Genomic DNA, 25,310 nt, shown 5'->3' with positions numbered 1-25,310 from the left:
GGGGGGGGGAGGGGTACACGGGGACAGCAATCTTAGCAGCAATCTCCCTCCATATTGCAGCTTGTGCATGATGGAGTGGCAAAGGCTCCATCGCTTGTGCTGCACACCCTGCATCTCTCCTCCCTCACAGTTTCCTGGAGGCCCTGTAAGTTCTCCCCTCAGTGCATCTCCATTCGCGGTGCCCGGATCCTCCTTCACACCCCGGCATGGACATCGCTCATTTGCCCATCTGCTTGGGTGGCCAGCATCTGCTCCTCTTGAGGGAGGACTAAACTCTTCCTCCCACATGCGCTGCTCCCCCCGTGGCCCCGGCCGCAAAGCGGTCCAAGATCAGGCGTCACGGAGCGAGGAGCGGCCGAAGGGGGAGCGACACCACTGGCTAGGATCGCTGCCGAGGCTGTGAGCCACACTGCGGCCTCCGCGGAAACCAAGAGCGAAGAAAGAGGGAACGCCTTTCCTGAAACGGGGAAATTATTTGCTAGAAATGGCTTTTTCCTTTTGGGCTGGTCTTTACTGTTCTGGCAAGGGTATAATCGCTCACATTGTCCTCAAGAGAATTCCTTTAGTCTCCATGCTCTGGTTTTGTCGTCCCTTTTACCCCTTGATCATCTAATGGTCCAACTGACTCCCTCGCAAGATCCTCAAACGTACCTGAACAAGTTTTTGCTTTGAATCCTCGCCTCGCCTTCTTCATCAGTGCTTTGCATCTGACGCTGGGTGTTACGTGCTTCTGTAGGGCGCCATCTTTAAATTGCGGTTCGAGACGCGATCGGGCTCAAGCCGCGTTCCAGATGAGGTGCGCCTAACCAGATGCGCATTTCAGGATCCTCAAAAAAAAAAAAAGAGACGTCTAAGCTAAGCTCTGTTGCCCCTGCTGCAGGGCAGGCCGGACCATCAGCTGATGTCAGAGTTTCTCTGATTTGAGAGCTTGCATGTGGTAATTGTACAGGGGACAGTGGCTTCGCTAATCCTGCACAGTTTATACTTTTTAAATTGCACAACAACATTTTATAAAAAGGAACTCTGCTTTGCTTTCTCTTTTCCTGCGGGGTGGATGATCGAGTAGCCCGGGCACCCACCTTAAAGGTGGTCTTACACTGCTTGCTGACTCCCCCTGGGAGAGAGATATTGAACACTATTTAAAGTCTGTGCTTTTTTTAGTGATCGTCTCCTGTCCTGGTGTCTGAGTAGTTTTGTTGGACCACAGGATTATTAGGGATTTTTTGGGTTTTTTTTATTACAATCTCGGGGAGACAGGACATCAGAAGTTCCTAGATATGCTAGGGACTGCAGACTTCGGCCTCTGCTCCATCTGACGGCTGTACCTCTACGAGGAGATGCTGTGGAGAAACCATGAGTGTCAGGGAGCCCGTTCTGGCGACTCTTCCAGGCATATCTCCATCGCACCAGCAGAAAACAAAACCATGGCTTTTGCAGTGGTCCTTTTATGATTGGACTAGAGCAATGCTCTTTATGTGGGATTACTTGTGCACAATGCTGCAACCCATCTTCTCACTGCTAGCATCCCAACTCAATGATTCGGACTGCATACACTAACGAGCGCCAGGACTAACATTTCCTGCCACATCAAAAATACAAACCAATGACAGAGGTTCTTTAATTAATGCTCATTTTCTTTTTAATTCAACATTTATACCAAGAAAAAAAACCAAAAAACATTTTAATCTGAAGATACTAAATACTCCAGTTCAACAAGCTGGTAGTTTTGTTTTCTTCCATTTTGAAATGTGCTTTTGTGCTAGAAATGTAACTTAATGGTACTAACTCTCTCCTTCCCCAAGTCCATCGCATGTCATTATCTACCAAAACATCAACATTCAAACACCACCAGTAAAAGTGGAAAACTCACAACACGTACAAACAGAAAATCATAACAGCTGGAAGTGTAGAAGTTTTAAAAAGGCTTAAGTAACGCAACCTCTGTGCACTTCCTGCCCAAGAGTTCTGACTGAAGCCAGGGCCTACTGGGTTTGCACCGCAACACTACCATCTCCCCCACCAGTGCTTACTGCGGCGCCAGATCCCGGACACTCCCGATTGTGGGCATCCCAAGGTCTCTCTCTGGCCATCTCCCTCCCCAACACATGCTACAAAATTTGTGTCTTTGCTCTGCCTGCGTGTGGCTCTTGCAGGACTTCCTACTCAAGTCAGCTCTATAAAACCCAAGTTCACTTATTAACTTACTGCATGGGGAATACAGAACAAACCCCAAACGTGCTCTCTGCGCAGGATCCAGCAAACACGGAGTGAGGATCGTTAGATAATCTGCATCCTATGGTTTGAGCACATCAGCCAAACTGAATACAGTCTACACCAAAGGTTCCCAAACCTGTCCTGGGGACCCCGCAGCCAGGACATTCACAACGAACAGGTATGAGAAGTAGGCATATACTGAGTGAGTCTCCATGGTATGCACATGTATCTCAGGCATATTCATTGTGGAGATCCTGAAAACCTGAAGCAGCCCTGGTCTACACACATCCTATGTCGTCTGCGGAGGAAAAAATGTAAAATTGATTTTTAGCATGTAAACTGAGCCATTATAATCTGGAAGAGATGGCATCCCCAAACGAGTGTGGGCACCAATGTCAGATGTGAAAGACAAAAGAGATACAAGAGGGGATCAGGAACATTTGCAATACTTGGACCATCGAGCAGCGGAAGAGGGAGCCCTGCAGAAATAAGATACAGGTGCTGGATGAGGAGTAGGTGGCTGCAGCCCTGCTTATGAACAGGCATACAGTGGAGGAAGAGACTGCAAAATCTACTTCATGCATGTTTCTTGTGGACATCTTCCACACCAGACCCGTCTGCCGCAGTTCAGGAGCAGAGCTGCCTACCCCCTGGATCCAGCCACCTGTATCTTTTATTTTTGTAGAGATCCCTGGGAACGGTCCCTTACGTGATGAGAGCGGCGGTTGGGAACGCGTTTCGGACCTGCTTAGCAAGGATCGCTGATGTGTTTTTCCTTAGCCAGGCTACTCCAGGGACAACGAAGCAGGAAGCGCGGGTGGGAGGGTCCTCTCTCCCTCCAGTAATCGGAGTTGGGTAGGACGGGCGCACATAGCATCCTTTAAATTAAGCAGTCAGTCATTCTGCTACACTGAAGAGTAACCAATGAGACAGACGTGGGCTATTGCTAAATCAAGGGGGGACGTTTCCTTAAAAGGCACAGGCTGCAGCCAGGCACCTCTCTCTCTCTGGCCACGCAAAGCACAGGGCAGTAGCTTCTGCCAGCTGGGCTTAGATGCCCACAGAGACACGCTTCAAACCAGTACTATAACCGGGATACTAGAACAGTGAGTCCAGAGCCACATTGAAACTGCAAGTCATCCTACGCTCCCGCTTTCTCTGCGGTGTCCCTCCGAAGGGGGGAGGGGGGGGTCTGTTCTTGAGGTAGATCTGTCTTTTCTCCATTTCAATTTAACGCAACCAAGTGTGATCCAGTCTGCTATACTTTTTTTTCCCTTCAGCGGTTCATCACCTGCAGCAGGGGGTAGGTAACGCCAGTCCTCGAGCCACCACCTGCTGGGGTCTTTCAGGATCTCCACCATGAACATGCAATGGGATGCATCTCAGGAACATTCGGTGGTGGGGACCCTGGAAACACGATCGGCTTGCGGCACCTGAGGGTCCGAGTTGCCTATTCTTGACCTGCGGTTAATCACACACAGGGCCGCAGGGGAGAGGGGAAGAGGAAGCAGCAGGAGGAGCAGAAAACTCGCCGGGTAGGGATGGGTTTGCGCCGTTCTTCAGCCTCAAAGGAAGAGATTGGGAACAGTCTCTGCCAGGAGGCAGTAAGAGGAGCTCCTGTGGGGAAAGTCTGTGCATGAAGGAGGGTTCGAGGGGAAAAATGCACTGCTCGGCCAGCAATATTTGGAACAGAGTGCCCCAGCAAGCACAGGATTGGAACCCGCAAGAATGGCCCTGTCATTAGCTGTGCTGTGCCTCTGGGACACGGGGTGGAAATATGATAAAGCTTAAGGCTTTGCGTCACTCACGGTGGGAATAGAAGTCTTTCGTGGATGGACCCTGTGCTCGTACGAGCGAGATGCGTGGCTCACGCTGGCCTTAAAAGAGCCAAAACTAGAGCTCTGAACTCAACCCTGCGACTGGCGTTATCCACCTCTAATCACAGCTGATGAACCTGCTAACTCAGGGCCCGGGAGCGTCCAGTGCACAGGCTCTCCCTGACGGGGGGTGGCGAGGGGCGGGCGAGGGGCGGGCGAGGGGCTAGTGCTCCGAGGGGGGGGGGGGGGGGAAGAGGGAAGGAAGCGGCGATGACCGGAGGAGCAAGTGACAGGGCAGCTCTAAAGGAGAAAGGGAATACACTCACAGCCAACAAACCAACCCCCCCCCCCCCACCCCCCGGTTCCTCACTTGGGTGGCCCTGGATTTGGGAGTCGCCTGTCTGGGTTTCTGCGCACGGGAGCTTTCGTTGCCCTTTATTCAGAAGCCAGTGACAGGATCACGCAGGGAAGGCCATGTTTCTGTGGTCCCTTTAAGTCTGTAAACAGTTGAGGAGGCGGCCGGTGCGGTCCTAGTGGCGGCTGGAGACCAGGCCTTTGACTTTGGACATCTTCTTGGTGGGCTGTCGCTGCTCGGCCAGCGGAGGACCCTCCCTGTCCGTCAGGTGCTGCTCAATCTCTTGCGCTGAAGAGGAAGCCGTGGCTTTCAACGTCTTCTTTATGTTCGTCACCTGAGCAGAAACAAACAAAAAAAAAACCAAACAAAAAACGTTACTACAGCCACATGGCCCGAGCTGCTGCCTTCCTGCCGCGCAGCGCGCCCAGGGTAACGCGCATTTTGGGTCCGTTCCTTCCTTTACATGCAGGGAATATTTTACGGGCAAAGGTTTGGACGGACGGAAGTCACCGCTACTCACGCCGTAAAGTAAGTCTGATCCCGGTCCGGCCTTTCCTTCGCTTTTATCAGTCTAAGCATTCATTCTTTTTATTTCTATACCGTCGTTCCGTTAAGACGACCATGGCAGTTCACAAAAGCTCACGTTCATAAACTAAAAATACCAAACCCATACATAAAACCAAAAAACAGTCACTTAACTACAATTCTACCTTTAATCCCACACGACTGTATCGGGGTATTCGCCTCACCTTTTATCACCGAGTACCTGAATCCATGCAAAACCAGTCCAATATCACATCACAAAAAAAAAAAAAAAAAAAAATTGCCTCATTTGTACGATGCTGTGCCAAGAAAAGCGTTCTCTATTTATGTGTTTCAAATCTAAAATGCCTATCACCCTTCTCTACCAATCTTCAGCACCGTTTAATGCTCTGAATATAGCAATGAGAGAGCTTTATAATTTATAAATACTTTTAGAATGAAATGGCATAGAATCCATTTCTTCCTTAGCCACATTTATTATATTCACTTTATAATATCGGTAGATTTTCAACACTAGAAAGCACAGAAATAAAGGTCTCCACCAGAGTTCTTTGAACTAAACTGACTTAATAATTTTGTGAGCAGTTTTTTTTGAGAGCTCTGCTCCCTCCCATCAGGTCAGGGCAGATTCACATTGATCGATGTTAATTCCATTCATTCCAGGTATCCAAGAGGCCCAACATGGCCATAATACCACGTTACAATGGCAAGTTATACTAAGGGTTGGTACTTTGCGTTCCCCTCTTGGGGCAGCATGCAGGAACACCTTGCCTGGTTAGCTCTAGGAGAAGCAGCTACCGTCCTCGAGTGCTACCTCCTAGTCACATCAGCCTAAGCGAAGCCTAAAATGGCTCTAGTTTAATGGTCTATTTGCACAGACCTCAGACCCCCCAACTGCTGCTTGGCACTTGAGAACCAGAGCTGACTGCATGTTAAAGCCAATCCAGACGTGAGCACCTAGTGCCACATCCAAGGCCCAAAATGGGAGAAAACCCTTAGTAGCCTCCAGTGAGGAAAGAAAGAGGACCAACCTAGCTATTCAGATGCCTCAATTAATTCAAATTTATTGCAATCAACCTTGAAACCACCTTTGGGAAAGGCAGAATATTGAACGTACATAAATGAAAACAGGAGACCCGTGCACGAAGCCTTCCAGAGCAATGGACAAGACCACTGAGAATACATCCAGGATTGTGTGCAAATAGGATAGCAAAGTAACTGGCTATTTCAAAATAAGGGAGACGTAAAACTGTTGCCCTAAAATCCTAACCTGACCTTCATTTATTTGTTTTTATATACCGACATTCCGTCGAGATATCACATCTGTTTACAGTAAACTGTTAGGTCAAATAAGACATAGGTTTCTTATTTTTTACAAAATAACTTAAGAACTTTCTTACAAAAACTTAAAAACAATGATAACACGATGGTGTAACTATACATTGAAAGCGTAATTGAGAAACTTACATAAAAACGTATAGATTTACATAATAAATTAGTTACCGTATTTAAATAATGGGGGTGGAAATAACTTATGAACTTGGAAATTTGCCGCTATTGGCGAATATTACGGTAGTGCATTCTTGGCGATTCTGGGGTATGGGATTGTTCTGATGGGCAGAAGATGGGTAGGGGTTAGGTCTCTGGAGGAAAGGCTTTTTGAAAGAGCCAGCTTTTCAGAAGTTTTTTTGAATATTTGGGTCGAGGGTTCGGTTCTGAGCTGTAATGGAAGGTTGTTCCAGAGGGATGGTCTTGCCACTGATAGGGCGCGTTCCCGAACTGTGGACAGGTGTACTATTTTAGGGGAAGGGATTGGAAGGAGCCCAGAGTTGGTGGAATGAAGTTTCCTTTGGGGGATGTAGAAGTGAAGGGATGTATTTAGCCAGTCCATTTTGACGTTGTTCAGTTTTTTGTGGATGAGTGTTAGGGTTTTATATTGAATTCTGAAGGTGATGGGTAGCCAGTGTGGGTCCTTGAGGATGGGCGTGATGTGGTCAGATCTTTTGCTGTTTGTGAGGGACCTTGCGGCTGCGTTTTGAAGTAGCTGCAAAGGTCTGAGGGTGGAGGCAGGAAGGTCGAGGAGGAGGGAGTTGCAGTAGTTGAGCTTTGAGAAGAGTAATGTTTGGAGGACAGTTCGGTAGTCCTGGGAGTAGAGAAGCGGTTTGAGTCGTTTTAGGACCTGGAGTTTGAAGAATCCATCTTTTATTATAGTGCTAATATGTTTTTTGAGGCTGAATTCGGTGTCTAGTATGACACCAAGGGCTTTTACTGTAGAGGTTATCAGTTTCTCCATGTGGGTTCCTGTACTATTGAGGGAGAGGGGTGTGGTGGAACTGCTTGATATATATATAGGATTTCAGTCTTGTTGTGGTTGAGAGAGAGGGAGATTTGTGAGAGTAGCTATGTTATTTTAGCTAGATAGTTATCTCAGATTTTTAGTGTTCTCAAGGGTTTTTATTAGGGGGAGAAGGATTTGTACATCGTCTGCGTAGACATAATAGGAAAGGCCTGACTCAGACAGGAATTTACATAGGGGGAGTAGGTATATGTTGAAGAGGGTGGATGAAAGGGATGAGCCTTGTAGGATGCCATGCGGGAGGCGTATTTGGGATGATTCTGTTGTATTTATTCTTACTGTGTAGGCTCTGCCTGTAAGGTATGAGTTGAACCATTTGAGTGTGGTGTCGCATAGTCCAATTTCTTCCAGTCGGTTTAACAATGTTTCGTGGTTGATGGTATTGAATGCGGCAGAGATGTCTAGGAGTATCAGCAGGTAGGATTGTGTCGGTGAGGGCGAGTAGAAGTGTTTCCATGTTGAAGAATTTTCTGAAGCCGTGTTGGGCTGGGAGTAGGATGTTTTGGTTTTCTAAATGTTCTGAGAGTTGGTTGTTGACAATTTTTTCTAGAATCTTGGCTATGAATGGGAGATTGGAGATGGGTCTGAAGTTTGCTGGATCAGATTTGTCGAGATGTTTTTTTTTTAGAATCGGCTTGATGACTGCACATTTACATTTGTCTGGGAAAATACCATGTTCAAGAGATAGGTTGATGATGTCCGCAGTGGGTCTGGCAATAATGTTGGGGACTAGTTTAAGGAGTTTTATGGGGATGGGGTCGAGGGGATGGGCGGCAGGGTTTGTTTTTTGGATGATGGTTTCAACCTCAGTGGATACAACAGGTTCAAAATGAGGCCATGTGGCATTAGGTATAACTAGTGATTTTGGGGATTGTGTGTTGACGAGAGGGATCCTTGCCATTAGTGTGGAAATTTTGGAATTGAAAAATTGTGCTAGTTCTTCGCAGGCATTGGTTGGGTTGTCGTTTGTGGTGGAGTTATGATTTGGGTTGGTTAGGACTGTGACATACATAGGGTTCTGGGATTAAATTGATAGTCATGGATCTTCTTTGTGTAAAATTCACGCTGTGCTTTGTCGATATCAGTTTTGTATATGTACAGTAATGTTCTGTATTTGTCTTTTAGGTCAGGTATTTGCATTCTTCTCCATTTTTTCTCAGCCTGTCTGAGTAGGCATTTTATGTTTTTTAGGTCAGGAGTGTACCAGGTGGCTTTGGGTTTGGTGGATGTTTTAATTTCTTTTCTTATGGTTGGGCATTTGATCTTGGCTACATCCGCGTTGATGGAGATCCATGAGTTTGTTGCGGAGTTGGCATCATTCTTGTCTAGGGATTTTAATGTGTCGGGGAATATTTCAGAGAGGTCGTCGCTGGTGCATATCTTGATGAACTCAATGTATTTGTTGGTGGTGATTGTCTCTGTGTGAAGGTAATTCAGTTGGAGTTTGGTTTGGATGAGTTTGTGATCGGACCAGGAAATGGAGGTTGCTGTGGGTGGGATGTTGCTTAAGATTTTTTCGTTGATAAATATTAGGTCTAGGGTGTGACCAGACTTCTGGGTAGAAGTGTTGATTATTTGCTTAAAGCCGATCGCAGACATGGTGTCAATGAGGAGTTCACAGGTCGGAGAGGGTGGAATTTTGTCAATGTGGAGATTGAAATCGCCCAAGATGATTGCAGGGATGTTCATGTTAATGTTGGTTGATATGGATTCAATGTGGAGAAAGGTTGCATTGGAGTAGTCCTGGGGGGGTGGGGGTGGTAGAGCAGGAGGATTTGGAGGATTTTGGATTTGAATAGGCTTGTTTCGAGGGGGGGGGGGGGAGGTCGAACAGGTGGGTTGTAAATTCAAATTTTTTTAGTGCTAGGAAGAGTAGACTGCCGCCTTTTCTTTTCGGTCTGGGTATGGAATAGATGTAGATTGATTTGGGTAGTTGGTTAAGGAGGACTGTGTCAGTGCTTTTGAGCCAAGATTCAGTGATACAGAAGACACATCTGGGCGGTTGTCTAATAACAGGTCGTTGAGAATACGGATTTTTTTTGTGATGGACTGGGCATTGATTAAGAACAGGGTGAAGACCGTGAGAGCAGTCTAGTGAGCATTGGGGTGACGGGGATATAGAGAGGGGGGTCGTGGGTGAGTTGTGTGATTAGTGTAATTTCTTTTAGGATTGTTGATGTGTTTTAGTTTGGGAATTGAGTGTATCTTTTCCATGCTGGAGACTGTTTGTGAAGGTGCTGTGGCAGGTAATAGGTACTCACAGCTGGTGATAAGACAGAGATTCCGGGTTATTGAGAGTGCGAGGAGGATGTTCTTGTGTATGGATGGTTTTGTGTAAGATTCCTGGATGAGACGGAAGGTAAATTGTAGAAGGGGCACAAAGATGTCGCACAAAGGGGCGCACTAAGGGGCAGGCCCCTTTGTCGTGCTCCTTTGGCACGCGATGCCCGGTGCGTGGCCCCGGAAACCTGCTCCTGCTTTTAAAGTTCCCTTCCTAGGCGGGGTCAGCGAGGTCGTCGGTGGGCGGGTCTTCCGGCCGAGTGGGGGGAGCAGCGAGAGCAGGCGAACTCTGGGCTGCAAAAGTCCCTTATTCAGACATGAGCTCTCACAGGAGCCATGTAATAAAACCTGCACTAAAATCAGAGAGTTAGATTTTAGTGCAGGTTTTATTTAATGCGTGTGTTAAAAATGCACTCCTCACAGGCTGCAGGAAGCTAATGCCATGCAAATAGACTAGGAATAACCCCCCCCCCCCCCGCCCCCACAAAAAAACACTAAGTTCCCTGCCTCCTGATCCTCCCCCTTAGCAGAACTCCCACCTCTGGAATCCCCAAACCCGACCCCACCCAGAAGAGACCTTGCCTCCTCCAGCAGGGCTGTTCCCTCAATGGCAGCAGATTAGTCCCTCCACAGTCCTCTGAAAGGGGATTGGTCCCGTCACTGGGATAGGGGAGGAACCAATCAGCTGCAAGTGAGGGAACAGCCTTGCCAGAGAAGGTAAGGTCTTGGTTGGTTGAAGTTCCCTGACAGGAGGAGCAGGGGATTTGGAGGTTTCTGAGCAGTTTATAGGAAGGAGGGACTGGCTAATATTTTTTATTTTTTTTAAAGGTGAGGAGGACTTATTCAGATAGCTTGGCCCAGCCAAGGGGGGGGGGGGGGGGGACACGGGACAGAGGGAGGACTCGCCTAGTCGACCTGATCCAGCTGATCCTAAGCACTGCTTATCGTATAAGTAAGAGTTATCCAGCTAAGTACCGTTTTGGATACTGGGCTCTTACTTTCCATAACAGCTACTATTTCACACTGTCAGACATGCAGGAAACTGGAGGGAAGATAACGTATGATGCTCTTTATCTACTGCTCAGCTCATTACGACTGGGCTAGCAATGACCATGCCTGTGCTGCTCTCTGCTGGCAGAGTACAGGCTCTACTGAACCTGCTCGATCCTCTCCGTCTCTCTGGCAGGTACACAGAAGGAAAACACACCACAGGCACTGCAGCCCATACAGCATAGTTTGGGTCCACGATGGTTCCCCCAGGCAAAGATTGTGCCGACAGTGTAATATGTGGAATTGGTAAGGCCTCTCTGCCTCTTCCACAGCCCCAGCGATGCAAGACAAAAAGAGCAAAACGAAGAGTGAACCATCCACTCTGCTTTGAAATTCAGAGAGAATCTACTCTTCATGAAAAAGGCTCACTGGGCTGGCAATTTTCCCCACTCATCTGTCAGAACAGAGCAAACAGCAAACGCATACCTCAGTGACTGCAGGGTGCAAACACAGGTCAAGCACCAAGATGACTCTACACCTGGGTGTGAGGGCGAGATACACAGGGAACCCGACAGTCACCGGCTAAATATGATAACACCTACCCTTACTGACCCTTTATGTAGGGGAGAAGAGGTCAACAGTCCAATTTAGCTGGCCCCTGGCTACACTGCCCAGAGCAGGATTTAAAGGATCACATGTGCCCATCACAATAGCACAAAGTCAGTAAATAACAGGCAAAGGGGCTGCCATTTTTCTATATCAAGTTTGAATGATCATGCTCAGATAGACAAACATTTTACTCATCTTTAGGGGTAAAAAAAAGTTAAATAGCTGGAAATAAATCACTGGGCAGTGTGAGCCCAAGTTACATACTAAGCAGAAGTTTATTGCACAGTCATGTGATTTCTTTTATCCAATCACACCACTCTCCTTGGGAAGGACATTTCCGGCCTGGTTATAGGGCAATGCTGTATTTCCGCATCCACAATCAGACTGAAAAGCCTGTCCACTGAATACCTTTTCTCCTGCAGAGCAGTAGTAATATCATCACTGCACGCCTCCACCTTCCATTTTTCCCTCAACGGGGAAAAGGGTGCAAGCTGAAAAACGGTCCCAGGCAGAAAGTCGCCACTGCTCCACAGCACAACAGGAGAAAAGACACAGCCCAGCAGGAAACACCCTTTAGAGTGCAACAAGGTTCATAACGGGGGGTGCGGCGTCAGCACGACACATCCTGACACTGAAGGAGCCAGCACCCACCTCGGTCTCGATCTGCTGCTGAGTCCGGTTGTGGTTCTCCTTATACTGATTGGCTCGCAGTACTTGCTGTTCGATTCCTACCAGGACTGCTTCGCACCCATCACACCTGCCAAATTTTTGGAACACTGTTTAGCTCCTCATCTTTTTCTCCCCCCCCCCAACACAAGCCACGGACGGTCGATGTCTATGCACGTGACATGGCAGACAGCCATGATATATAGGCAGGAAGCTTGCACGTAACTGGATCCAGCGCACACACATAACCCACGGAAGAGCAGCAAGGCACCGAAGGGTCTAAGTGTTAGGGCAGGTCCTAAGAGTGCAAACAACTCTTGATTCAGGACTGCAAGGGAGATAGGTGGAACGCAACGTTTTTTACTTTCAAGGAGTTGTTTATTTCACGTGCAAGCAAGAAAAAAAAAACCCCATAATCTCTCACCCATGAAAAAAATCATAAAACTGAGATGCGCAATCACGTGTATTTATCTAGCATCATTAATACACAGTAATGCACCAAATACTTCCATGGTACAACGTCCGGTCTCCAGAAGGGGTTTCCCTCTGGCCCCTATTGGGCTACAAGCACCTGCAGCCTCCATTTGCAACTCCCCAGGTGCTCCTCCCCTGGGCTCAGAGTGGACTTCAATACTTTCTCCGTTTGTATGAACCTGGAATGTGTAGATCCCCCCCCCCCTGAGGGGGTGTGAGGGATGCCTCTTGTTTAGAGTTAAGGCGGCAATGAGAAGGATCCCAGGGCTGCCGGCCTCTGCTCCAGCCACTCCAGAACGAAAGCTGGAAGCAGGGCAATACATGAAACAGAGCGACAGGGAAGCAAAAGAGTGGTCCCCAGAAATAGGAAATGGACTCCTAAAAGCTTCCAGGTTTAGACATTTGTCAAACTGCACTCGTGCACAAACAGCTCGCTTTATTAAGGTTTCCCCAGAAACACAGGATGGGAGAAAACTTTTCTAAATCAGCCAATTTTTAAGAGGTAAAACCAATTAATTTGGGGAATTAGCCTGTTAAAGCTCTGCTTTCCAACATTTTTTTCCCCACTATATTTGCTCACCTCAATGCACAAAAGATACAACTCCAGGGGGTTTCTCAGGGCAGTTAGCATAGATTTTCCATCTAAGTAGCTAATTTAGGGGGGCAATCGGAAGAGCAGAAATAGTAGTCCTAAAATTTTGCCTGGCTAGATTTAAAGGAATTTTCAGCCAAAAACCTAGCCAGATACATGTGACCCTCACTGCCCTGCAGCGCTGCTAAAATTGACCCCTGAAGTCTGTGTTTCTCAACCCCCTCGTGCAGGCTGGGGTTCCAGGATATCCATCATGAATATGCATGAGAGAGATTTGCATATGTTGGAGCCCCAGGGTATGCAAATCTGTCTCATGCATATTCACTGTGAGAGTCCTGAAGCCCTGACTGGATAAGGGAGCAAAACATCAACTTCAGTGAATAGGTGCCCTTAAGTACATTACCCTTCAATTATGAAAAAAAAATCAATTAGGTGGTAATGATTACTCTCCGTTCCTGAGTTTAAAGAAATCCCCAAAGGTCCCTCGAGCCCAGTGGCCAATCCAGGTAACAAGTACCCGGCAGAATCCCAAAGAATAAATCCAGTGCTTCTTACTCATAAGCAGGGATAAGCAGTGGCTTTCCCGAGTCCACCTGGCTAACAGTGGCTTATGGACTTTACCTCTAGGAACCCTTTGTGAACCCAGCTATGCTAACCACTTTCCCCACAACCTCTTGTAAAAAATTCCAATGTTTAATTGTGCACTGAGAAATTACTACTTACCTGATAATTTCCTTTTCTTTAGGACAGTCAGATGAATCCAGAACAAGTGCGTTATGCACCTCTACCAGCAGATGGAGCAAGCTGACGTCACAGTATACATACCCATGCGGTAACATTAGTCCGCCAGTATTCTTTCCTCTGCAAAAGCAACTGTGGACAGAGTAGCAAAAAACTTGATTAAAAACAGATAAACATTTCAATACTGAGCCAACAGACAATACTGAGCTCAGACACAAATGTATTAACACTAGTCTAGGGACTGAACTAACACTTACCAGTAATCCCTGTAACACGTAGGCAACACAGGAGGATCAATATGCAATCATTCGGCAAGCCAAGCTGGATTCATCTGACTGTCCTAAAGAAAAGGAAATTATCAGGTAAGTAGTAATTTCTTATTTTTTAGCGTCCAGTCGGATGAATCCAGAACAAGTGGGATGCACCCAAGCCACTCCCGAACAGGGTGGAAAGCTGCCCACAGTCCAGTCAAATGCACATGCACAAAGGCCACATCTTCCTGGGCCTGCATCTCCAGACGATACAACCTGGAAAAGGTGTGTAAGGAGGACCACGATGCAGCTCAGCAGATGTCGATGGGAGACAACTATCTAACTTCTGCTCATAACACTGTTGGAGCCCTAGGGGAATGAGCCCTGACTAGGTAATGGGCTGCCCAGCATCCATGTACGCAGCTGTGACTACCTCCTTAATCCAGCGAGCTATCGTAGCCCGCAAGGCTGGCTTTCCCTGTCTAGTACTGTCGTGAAGGACAAACAGGTGATCAGACTTCCGAAAAGGCTCAGTGACCTCTAGATATGACAATATGTCTCTTGACATCCAAGAGTCACAACAGATGATACTCCTCTACATCTCTCTCTCTGTCCAGAGATGGCAGGGAGATGGACTGATTCAAGTGAAACTCAGTGACCACCTTTGGTAAAAAGGAAGGAACAGTATATACAGTTGGATCGCCCCTGGAGTCACAAATGGCTCCCGGCAAGACAAGGCCTGCAGTTCTGAAACCCTACGCGCAGAAGGACCACCATTTTCAAGGTTAGCAACCCAAGGACAGAGTATGTAGCGGTCTAAACGTAGGGCTTGCCAAAAAATCCAAAACCAAATTAAGACTCCATAGGGGCACCGGAAACCACAAAGGATGAAGATGATGTTTCACTCCTTTCAGTAAATGGGTCATATTAGGATGAGCAGACAAGGATCTCCCATTTACCTGACCCCTGAAACAGGCGAGAGCCGCTACTTGTACCTTAAAGGAATTAAGAGCCAAGCCTTTATTCAAGCCATCCTGCAAAAATTCCAAAATGAGCGGAATCTTGACCAAGGAAGAAAGAGTATCTCGATCCTTACACCAGGCCTCAAACACTCTCCAAACCCGCACGTAGGCCAAGGAAATGGAGAACTTTCTAGCTCTTAGCAAGGTGGAAATCAATGCCGCAGCCTATCCACATTTCAGCAAGCGAGCCCTTTATCGAAGACAAAATTGAGTCGGATTTTTGTGAAGAACAGGTCTATGCTGCAACAAGGTTCCTGTGCACTGGAGGCTGAAGAGGCAAATCCACCAGAAGCCTCCGCAGATTTGCATTCCACTGTCTCCTGGGCCAATCTGGAGCGATCAAGTGCACCATCCCTCTGTGGCGTTCGATCCTTCAAATCCTCCATGGGCCATGGAGGAAAAGTTTACAGCAATTTGTCTTCCAGCCACTCTTGCACTAGGCCATCGATTCCCAATGAGTTCGGATCTCTTCTGCAGCTGAAGAATCTCTGAACTATCGTATTGCACAAAGTCACAAACAGGTCTAGGAACGGGAGACCCCAGCAATCCCTAATCAGTTGAATTACCTCGTCTGACAATGCCCACTCTCCTGAGTCCAGATTCTCAGTGCTGAGAAAGTCTGCTCTTATGTTGTCTTTACCTGCAACGTGTGAGGCTGAGATCATCTGGAGATGCACCTCAGACCGGCTTATGGAATGGGCAATTTCCAGCAACACTTGTTGGCTCTTGGTACATCCCTGCCAATTAATGTAAGCAACAGCTGTTACATTGTCAGGCATTATTTGGACCGATCGACCCTGCAGCCTGTCGAACTGTAAACATGCCAAATGGACCGCCCTGGCTTCCAGCCGACTCTTCTGCACTCCAGCGCCCTTGAACTGTCAGCTCCTGACAGTGAGCGCCCCAACCAAGGAGACTCGCATCCGCCGCCAGTACTAGCCAGTCCGGTGGGGATAGGGAAATTCCCTTCCGTAGATGATCCGCTTGCAGCCACCACTGCAGTTGGGAGGAGACCTGCATCGGCAGGCAGAGCCGAATCAAATAGTCCAGAGACCGCGGATTCCACAGAGACAGCAGGGAGCGCTGAAGAAAATGCATGTGTTAGTCCCTGGGGGAATTCTGCACTACTACGGAGCGCAGAATTTCCCCCCCCCCCCCCCTTCTTCGCAGAATTGCCAAATTCTGCACAGAAAATGGCACAGAAGATGAAAGCCCCAGCATACTGCGAATGGAGTACGCCATTCGCGGCGAAGATGAAGTCCCGGTGCATCATGTGCAACGAAGATGAAGGCCCCCGTGGGACACACTCTGCTCACAGCGTAGATGAAGGCATTGGTGAGAGTGAATGTGTGTAGAGAGGTGTGGGTGTAAGAGGAGAGGGGAGAGAGAGACATGGAAGGGTAAAGCAGGAAGGTGTCAGAAAAAGCAGGGGGGTGCTTGAGTGTGAGAGCCTATATGAGGAGATGGTGAAGGAGTGTGTTTGTGTGTGAGAGATTGGGAGCTCGTATATATGAAAAAGGGATCGTGTGTATGTGAGGGTGCTAGACTGTGTGAAGGGATTGTGTATGTGTGTGTGACACAGAGCCTGGGTAAAGGGGTGCGTGAGAGAGACATAGGTAGCCTGTGTGAGAGAGAGAGGGAGCTTGTGTGGGTGTGTGTGCAAGCGAGTGAGGGACCCTGTATGAGGGGATGTGTGTATGTGTGAGAGAGTAAGGGAGCCTGTATGAGGGTGCGTGAGAGAGAGACATAGGTAGCCTGTGTGAGGATGTGTGTGTGAGAGAGAGAGGGAGCTTGTGTGAGTGTGTATGCAAGAGAGAGGGCCCTGTATGAGCGGATGTGTGTGTGCGAGAGAGTGAGGGAGCCTGTATGAGGGTGTGTGTATGTGATTTAGAGAGAGGGAGCATGCGTGTGAGAGAGGGAGGGACAGAGGGAAGCTGTGTGAGGGGCAGTACTGAGAATGGGGTCAAATTCTGGGAGTGGAGATAGAGTGGAAGGGGTTGAGCCTAGAGGTGGATGGGAGAATAACTGGCAGGTGGAGCGGTTGGGGCCTGAGAGGGCAAAGTGGCCAGGGGAGAAGGGAGAATGAGTGGAAGGGACACACTTACAGTGAATATCTAGGGAAATTCTGCTCATAATATTTAAAATTCTGCATCTCTAAGTAACAACTTTTTTCTGTATTAAGTTAAAATGTAATTACTTAAAGATTGTCATGTAAATTGTGCTATATTGACCAATATATTTTTTTTGGTGACAATATATTGTCACCAAAAAAAACTTAAGTCAAGACTTAGCTATTTTCTTTAAGGATAAAATCACCAAAATAACAGACTCCTTCAACACCACGTTAAACTGCCAAATACCAACTTCTACAAATAGCAACTCCCCGTGGCCCAACTTTAGACCTATATCAATAACGGAAACAGAAAAAATGATAAAAAAAATCAACCCTGCTCGCCATGTCTTAGACTCCATTCCCACACGAGTCCTGAAGGAAATTGCCTATCCACTAGCCCCAATAATTGCAGCAATCGTCAACAAATCTCTAGAGGAAGGCGAACTACCTCCCATGCTAAAAATCGCTACAATCACACCTTTGTTAAAGAAAAAAAACCTTAACCCAGATGACCTAAACAATTACCGCCCAATTTCTAACCTACCCTTCTTTGCCAAATTGACAGAGAAAGCGGTGTTGAAACAACTAAATGACCATTTAGATGATAATAAAATACTTTATCCTACACAATTCGGTTTCAGGAAAAACTTCAGTACCGAAACACTCTTACTCAACCTCTCCAATACCATATTAAGAGGACTCGACAACAAAAAAGGATACCTTCTGATTCTTCTGGACCTCTCTGCAGCCTTCGACACTGTAGACCACAAATTGCTTATTTCTAGTCTTGAATCCATCGGGCTCACAGAAAAAACCCTCAGCTGGTTTTCATCCTTCCTCAAAAATAGATATTTTAAAGTCACCTACAACAACATTTTATCAAACGCCATCCCCCTTGAAAACAGGTTGTACCGCAAGGATCAGCACTTTCACCCATATTATTCAACATTTACCTTACTCCCCTTTGCCATTTTTTATCCAGTCTTGGCATAACATATTACATGTACGCCGATGATATACAAATTTTGATTCCAATTTCCTCCTCGTTAGAAGATACAATGTCTAGTGCAGCCTCTCTCCTGGACACAATCAGAAACAGACTAATCCAACTTAAATTATGTTTAAATATGAACAAACTGAATGCATACTCATCGCCAGAAAAAAACTCCGGACCCTAAAACTATTCCACCCTTCCAATTTGACAATTCCATCATCCAACTTAAAGACAATGTTAAAGATTTAGGCTTCTGGGTGGACAATGATCTAAATTTTAAAAAAACACATCTCTACTAGAACAAAAGAAGGATTCCACAAACTACAGGTAATCAAACACCTAAAACCACTGCTTCATCCCCATGACTTCAAAACAGTCCTTCAAGCCCTAATATTCTCCTGTTTGGACTACTGCAATTCTCTTCTAATTGGACTACCCAAGTCATCCCTAAGACCACTACAGCTTCTTCAGAATACCGCTGCCAGAATCTTAACGGGGAAAAGAAAATCTGAACACATCACTCCCGTTCTCAACCAACTACAATGGCTCACAATTGAGAAAAGAATCGAATTCAAAGTCCTCTCAATACTGCAGAAAGCAATTTACAAAGCAGATTACTCTGCTCTTGTTGACGTCATACATATCCACCAATCCCTACGCACTACAAGAACAACTAGTAAAATACAACTTGTGATTCCATCTCTCCCTCTCGCCAAACTCTCTTCCACCAGAAATAGAGCCATTTCCATCATCGGCCCAAAATTATGGAACTCACTCCCTCAGTACCTCGCTGGTCAAGAAAACCCTAAATCTTTTAAAAAAGAACTAAAATCTTGGCTACTAAGCCAATCTCTTACTGACAGCTCGGACTTTTGATCTCATAACTATCAGTCTACCGATAGGACAATTTATCCCGCCCTCTAACTACAGATATATCCTATTATCTATGAACCCTGTTTTTTCAGTATACCTTACTTGTAATATATCCTGCTGTTTGTTAGACTAATTTTTATGTCTGTTTCTCAGTCTGATTAATGTAATCTGTCAAATTTAAATGTAACTGGTTTGTTATAATGTAAACCGGAGTGAAGGCGACTCTGCTATACCTCGGTATATAAAAAACGCTAAATAAATAAATAAATAAATAAATAAATATAAAATATGCAGAATTTTGCAGAATTTTAAGTTTTTGTGCGCAGAATACCCCCAGGAGTAATATGTGCCCTCGTCATTAATGCCACTGCCAGGGTCGCCGCCATTAAGCCAAGGCTCTGCAGGTAAGACCATACGGCCGGACGAGGAGTGTTCAACAACAGACGGAGCTGAGCCAGCAACTTCTGAATTCAGACTTCTGGCAGGAACACCTTGCCCTGCTTCATGTCGAACCGAACCTCCAGATATTCCAGCGACTGAGTAGGCTGAGGACTGCTCTTGGCCAGGTTCACCACACCCAGCCGAGCTCCCACAACAGGGAAATCACCTTGAAAGTCACCAGGCGGCTCTCTTCCAATAACCTGGCATGAACCATCCAGTCGTCCAAATAGGGTGTATGGGATTCCATCCTCTCTCAACCCTGCTGCAACTACCACCGTTACCTAGGAAAAGGCTCTGGGAACGGTGGCCAGACCAAAGGGTAGTGCCCGAAACTGAGCCGCAGGAAGCAGTGATGTTCTTGTCGGATGGGAATGTGGCGATATACCTCGGACATATCCACAGAGGTCGGAAATTATCACCAAGTGCAATATTTCCATGCAAAAATGCTTCACTCACAGAACGGTTGATGCCTTTGAGGTCCAGGATGGGATGAAAAGAGTCCTCCTTCTTTGGCACAATGTAATAAATGGAATATCGACCCGTATTTTCTTAAGACGTGGGCACTGGGGCCTATGACTGAGGAGCCTTGCCAATGTACCCTCCACTGCCTGCTTCTTCTGCAAGGGTGGCAGGGAGACTCCATGAAGACATCTCGGGGAACACTGCGAAACTCCATTGCATATCCTTCTCGTATCACCTCTGGGACCCACTGATTTGATGTGATTTCGACCCACCTCTGATAAGAGCGAGGCATCCCCCTATCTCCAGTTCCCAGAGGTAGGTCAGCAAACCTTCACTGGGAGCCTTAACTACCCGAATCTGCACCTCTTCTGGGTTGTCGGGGATGAAAGGACTGAGACCTATTGAAGGATTGAGTCCTCTGAAAGGCTGCTCCTCTACAGGGTTGAAAACGCTTGGATCCTCTAGCACGACCTTTCACGTCAAAGGAGCGCTGCGCCTGCTGCTTATCCTCTGGCAAACGAGGAACTGGAGATTCGCCCCACTTACTGGCCAGTTTCTCCAACTTGCTGCCAAAGAAAAGCGAACCATTGAAGAGCAATTTGGTGAGGTTAGCCTTGGAGATCGCATTGGCTGGCAAATTTCTCAACCATAACTGACGCTTGGCTGCTACTATTGAAGCCACTCCTCTGGCTGAAGTGCAGTTTAAATCACACAGCTCCATTTGCCAAGAAGGCAGCGGCTGGCTCCATAAGTGCCCTGGAATTTACCCCCAGAGTCATCAAGCTCCTGGGAGAGAAGCAAACAAGAACGAGCCACCAAGGAACAACAAGAAGCAATCAGAAAAATGTCACTGCCACTGCTTCAAACGCTTGCTTAAGGATAGACTCAATCTTTATATCAAGAGCATCCTTCAAGGCCGCTCCTCCTTCCATGGGACTAGTGGTCCACTTAGAGACTGCGCACACAAGTTCATCTACCTTTGGAAAACCTAACATAGTAAGTGCTCTGGATCCAGAGGGTACAGGACTTCCAAAACCTGACCCCCTTTGCAATTAGTCTCTGGGGCACCCCACTCAAGATCAATCAATTCTTGAATGGCCTCCATCACGGGGGGGCTGGACTTACGCAAGGAAACCAAAATGGGGTTTCTCTTTGGCTCACACACTGAATCTGCCCCAGGAACTCTAAGCATTTACAAGGTCTGGGAGATCAGATCTGGCAGTTCATCTCCAGGAAAAAAAGTAACATAATTCTATACGATTCCAATGCCGGTGTAAATGGACCATCCTCAAGAGAGGCAAGAACGGAGTCATCATCTGTGCCATCCAGATCTCTATCCAGGAGGTTCCCGCCGCCACTCTAGGAGCTTAACAGAAGGGTCCAGGCAAGGTTCCCTACCTGCGCCTCTGCTCTAGGAGCACTGGACAGGGCAGAGGACTGCAACCCCTGGAAATGTTTTACCCATGAAAAAGTAGGAGGGACCAGAGGTGAACTCACTGAGCTGCCTTCCCCTGCTGCGGAATCGTCTTTACCCAGCCCCACATCCGGCTGGGAAGAACCAGGTTCGGTGAAATCAGAGGAAGACAATTCTCCTTGAGCTTAAAAACAGCGCTGGCACAAATTAGGGGGCACTCCTGGTTGAGATGCCCGAATGTGAAAAGCAGTGCAAAGAGAAAGACGCTGAGGCTTCTTAGGTAAAAGGCGCCATTATGGCCGACAGCGCGCTAAGCAGCGGCCAGGGGCATGAATCTAGCTGTTTAACTTTTTTTTTAAATTTTATGCGTGCTGAACATAGATGCCCAAAAGTTATGCGTCCAACACTTAGGTGCCCAAAATTAAGCACACAAAAATCTTAAGCGCACATTACCACTTGGGCGCAGAGATAAGCGTGCAGCCACTATGGCATCGTTTAACATGGACACACACAGACTACAAGGCCCGACTGTGCATCCAAACCGGGTGCACAACCTGGACGCACAGCTAGACGCCCCCTCGCCGGACCAACAATCCTTAGAAATTGAGTGAAATGCCACTGCGGCCTATCACACAGCATTTAGCAAAAAGCCTTAGAGTGGGGGCCTAGCTTAAGGAGGCTGCTCAACCCCACCAGGCAGCCCACGTCCCTCGACCTCCCATGGAGCGGAACAAACATCGGACCAGTGCGCCGAGCACAGAGACAGGGGGAAGAGGAAGCCTTGCACAACAAAAAAAACCTAAGTCGCTGTATAAATTTTTTTTTTTTTTTTAAACATTGGAGCTCAGCCTTACCCGACTGAGTACAGAGACAGACTTCGGATGCAGGTGGGGGGGGGGAGGGCATGTGCCATCACCACTGTGCTCAGCTTCCTGTACCCGCTGCCTTCCAGCTGCTCAAGCAGCTAAGTCCACGCCGGCTGAAAAAAACAGCTAATTGACCAATTGATTGATCTGAGGGACTACGGAAATCACCTCAGGAATTCTCAGCTGTGGGAAGGACAGTTTGGTATCACCGCAGGAGAGCAGGGCGCATTCTCCTTTTCTTTTAAATATTAAGCATTCCCCAGTAGGGAGATGCATGCCCACCATTTACTGGAGACGGAGAATACTGGTGGGCTGATGTCACAGCAGGAGTATATATATATATATATATATCTATACACTATGATGTCAGCTTGCTCTGTCTCCATCTGCTGGTGAAGGCGCATAACCTACTTGTTCTGGATTCACCTGACTGGACGCTAAGAAACATTTTGTTTTAAATATGCTACCTATTAGCTTCATGGAGTGACTTCAGGTCCTTGTACTATTGGAAAGGGTAAATAACCATCCTCCACTTAACCCGTTCCACCCCAGTCAAGATTTTATAGACCTCTATCACCTCCCTTCCCAGCCATCTGTAGCCTGCTCTTTAGCCTTTCCATCCCTTTTATCATTTTGGCTCTCCTTTCTATTTACTCTCTATCTTTTTGAGATTGTGCGCTGTTCTGGGTGCCCTAACCTCAAGGTGCGGTTTATTTTCCATTTCTTTCCTAATTCCTAACATTGCATTTGCTTTTTTTTTTGACCGCCGCATGTGCTGGTCTAAGAACTTTAAAATATTGCCAATAATGGCTCCAAAGTCCTTTCCCTGGGTGATGACACCTAATAAATATGGAACTCAACGCCATGTAACCTGTAGTTTGCATTTGTCTTCCCTAATTGCATTTCTTTGCACTTCTTTGCATTAAATTTCATCTGCCATTTAGATGCCCAAGTTTCTCAAGGTCCTTTTGAAATTCTGCATAATTAGATCATGCTTGAATAATTTTGAAACATCTGTGACTCTGATCACCTCACTCTTCACTCCTTTTCCCCCAATCACTTATAAATTTATTAAAAAGGCATCGCTCCCAGTCCAGATCCCTGGGGCACTGCACTATTTATCTGTTTCCACTGAACGTCATACTCTCCCATTTCCTATCCTTCAGTGAGTTACCAGTCTCCTATCCCATGACTTTGTAATTTGCTTTTAGGACATGTCGTGGGGAAAGCAGTGGATATTTTCCAGATCTGTGCATGTTCCAGGAAGTGGAGGGCTTTAGTTTTGGATGGAGCTTTGATTTATTAGTTCTGATTCTCCCTATACCCTCTGCATCCCTCCAACTCTGACCAAGGCCTTGCTGCACTATTTTGCTACCTGGACGTCAGGGTTCTGATCCCCTCGTCCCTCCAAACCTCATCTTTCCATACCAAAGAAGAGTAGCTTGCAGCTCTCTATTCAAATTGTTCCACTGTGTGATGAAAAACATTTAGCTCCTGGAATTTTCTGCTGTCAGGAAGTTTAAGCCTGTCGTGCCCTGAAATGATGGTAAAAATCTAGAAGCCCATGGTAGAAAACCCTGGAGATTATGACTTGAGTCAGCAGCTTAAAAAGATTTCCAGAACAGTAAGTGAGGTACATAACAGGTCAGGATAGGGGCTACACTGACAAAGCTCTGAGAGGAGGAGTGAGGTGCACTGAGAAAGCAAGGCAGGACCGCGGTACATTTACAGAGCGGTGGGGGTTCTCAGTATTGTAAAAAGCAGAGGATGCTGCCGGGCCACAGCTGCACGTGAATCTCAGTGTGGCAAGACAGGAACAGAGCAAGACAGTGTGGCAAGACTTTCACAGCTGAATCCTGAACACTAACATTTCATGAACTTCAAAAGCCCAGGATGACAGAGGATTTTGCTACAGGAAACATTTTACAGAGGTGCTCCCTGACTGCCTCACCATTCCTGCAGCGTTTTCATAATACTATGAATGTCCTTCTTCTGCATGTCTCTTCCGATGCAAAAGTCCACCTCCAGCAGCTGGTTGCGCTGGTCCAGTTTACCCTGGATGATATCTGTGTAGACGGCTTCAATGATCAAGTCTTCCAGCTCCCGCAGGTTCCGCATATCCAGATCTTTCAGCAGCACAGAGTATGGGATACACTGAAAGAGAACATGCAATCATGTCGGGATGCAGCTCCAAAAAGGTCAAAAGGAAGAGCACAGGATAGGCAGGCCTTTCTACTCTTAGGGCAGCGCAATTCTCAGCTAAACTCACTTCTAGTCGGTCTTGCATCTTCTTTTCTAAACCTCCAACAAAACCACATAATGGGCCGGATTTTAATACCTACGCGCGGGTGTAGATTTGTGCATGCAACCCTGCGCGCACAAATCTACGCTCGATTTTATAACATGTGCGCGCATGTTATAAACTCCGGGGTCGGCGTGCGCGCAAGGGGGTGCACACTTGTGCACCTTGCGCGCGCTGAGCCCTAGGGGAGCCCCTCCCAGCCCTACCTAAAACCCCCCCCTGACCTTTATTTTTCAAGTTGCGCCTGCCTCTGGGCAGGCGTAGGTTGCGCACGTGCCAGCGCGCGATCCCCCGGTCTAGAGTCCCTACGGAGGCCTCTGGCCATGCCCCCCTGGATCGCCCCGCCCCTTTTTTCAAGCCCTTGGACATACGCGCATCGCTTGGCGTGCGTAAATCCAGCTGGATTTACGTGCGTAGGACTTTTAAAATCTGCCTCATACTGTACCTCCCACCAGGGCTGACAAATTTCAGGGCATTTCCATAGGTGAGGCTACCGTAGCAACTGCTGTCAGTAGTCAGTACAGATTTTCCATATCTTAAAATAATCTAATCACAAGTAGCAGACTCCAAAAACCGCCACCTCTGCTTTGGCATTCTGGTATTTAATCAAAGTCAGAGCTGGGAGTGGTAAGACCAGAAGAGACAGAAAGCATCCCTGAGAACATAAGAAATTGCCATGCTGGGTTGAGAAGTATGAGTTGTCACACAGTTGGGTCATATAACAGAGTATGTACAATCCACGAAGACCATCAGGTGAGTGACCAGAGCAGATCACTTGCCCAGACTTTTCCCCACACTCAACTACATAAAACTATGGCCACGTGGCTTAGCGAGCCATGTCTGACCTCCAATCACTGCTGCAAATCTCTGCATCAGTCAGTCAATGGCAAAAGCCATTCAGCTAGTCCCCAGCCGCCTCTCTTTCCTATGATCAT

The 25,310-nt window shown here is 47.1% G+C and overlaps 1 protein-coding gene across 3 annotated transcripts in view; it reads right to left on the bottom strand.

Annotated features, from left to right (window-relative positions):
- Positions 1-2,613: 2,613 nt before the first annotated feature.
- The window catches only part of COPS7B (COP9 signalosome subunit 7B), a 42,409-nt gene continuing 19,712 nt past the window's right edge, over positions 2,614-25,310 (bottom strand). Inside the window, exons 5-8 of one of the 3 annotated variants that reach the window (XM_029615170.1) lie at positions 24,025-24,227; positions 13,620-13,769; positions 11,816-11,921; positions 2,614-4,720 (exon numbers count right to left, since the gene is read on the bottom strand). In XM_029615170.1, the coding sequence (XP_029471030.1) occupies positions 4,562-4,720; positions 11,816-11,921; positions 13,620-13,769; positions 24,025-24,227 (618 nt within the window). In that variant the 3' untranslated portion in view covers positions 2,614-4,561. The remainder of the gene's footprint in view (positions 4,721-11,815; positions 11,922-13,619; positions 13,770-24,024; positions 24,228-25,310) is intronic. The other 2 variants (XM_029615171.1, XM_029615173.1) reach the window with 2 other exon arrangements.

The sequence above is a fragment of the Rhinatrema bivittatum genome, chromosome 9 (genome assembly GCF_901001135.1).
Source record: "Rhinatrema bivittatum chromosome 9, aRhiBiv1.1, whole genome shotgun sequence".
In the NCBI taxonomy this organism is placed as follows: domain Eukaryota; kingdom Metazoa; phylum Chordata; class Amphibia; order Gymnophiona; family Rhinatrematidae; genus Rhinatrema; species Rhinatrema bivittatum.
Note: the sequence above shows the minus strand (reverse complement) of the source record. Positions and strands in the feature narration are given on the sequence as shown.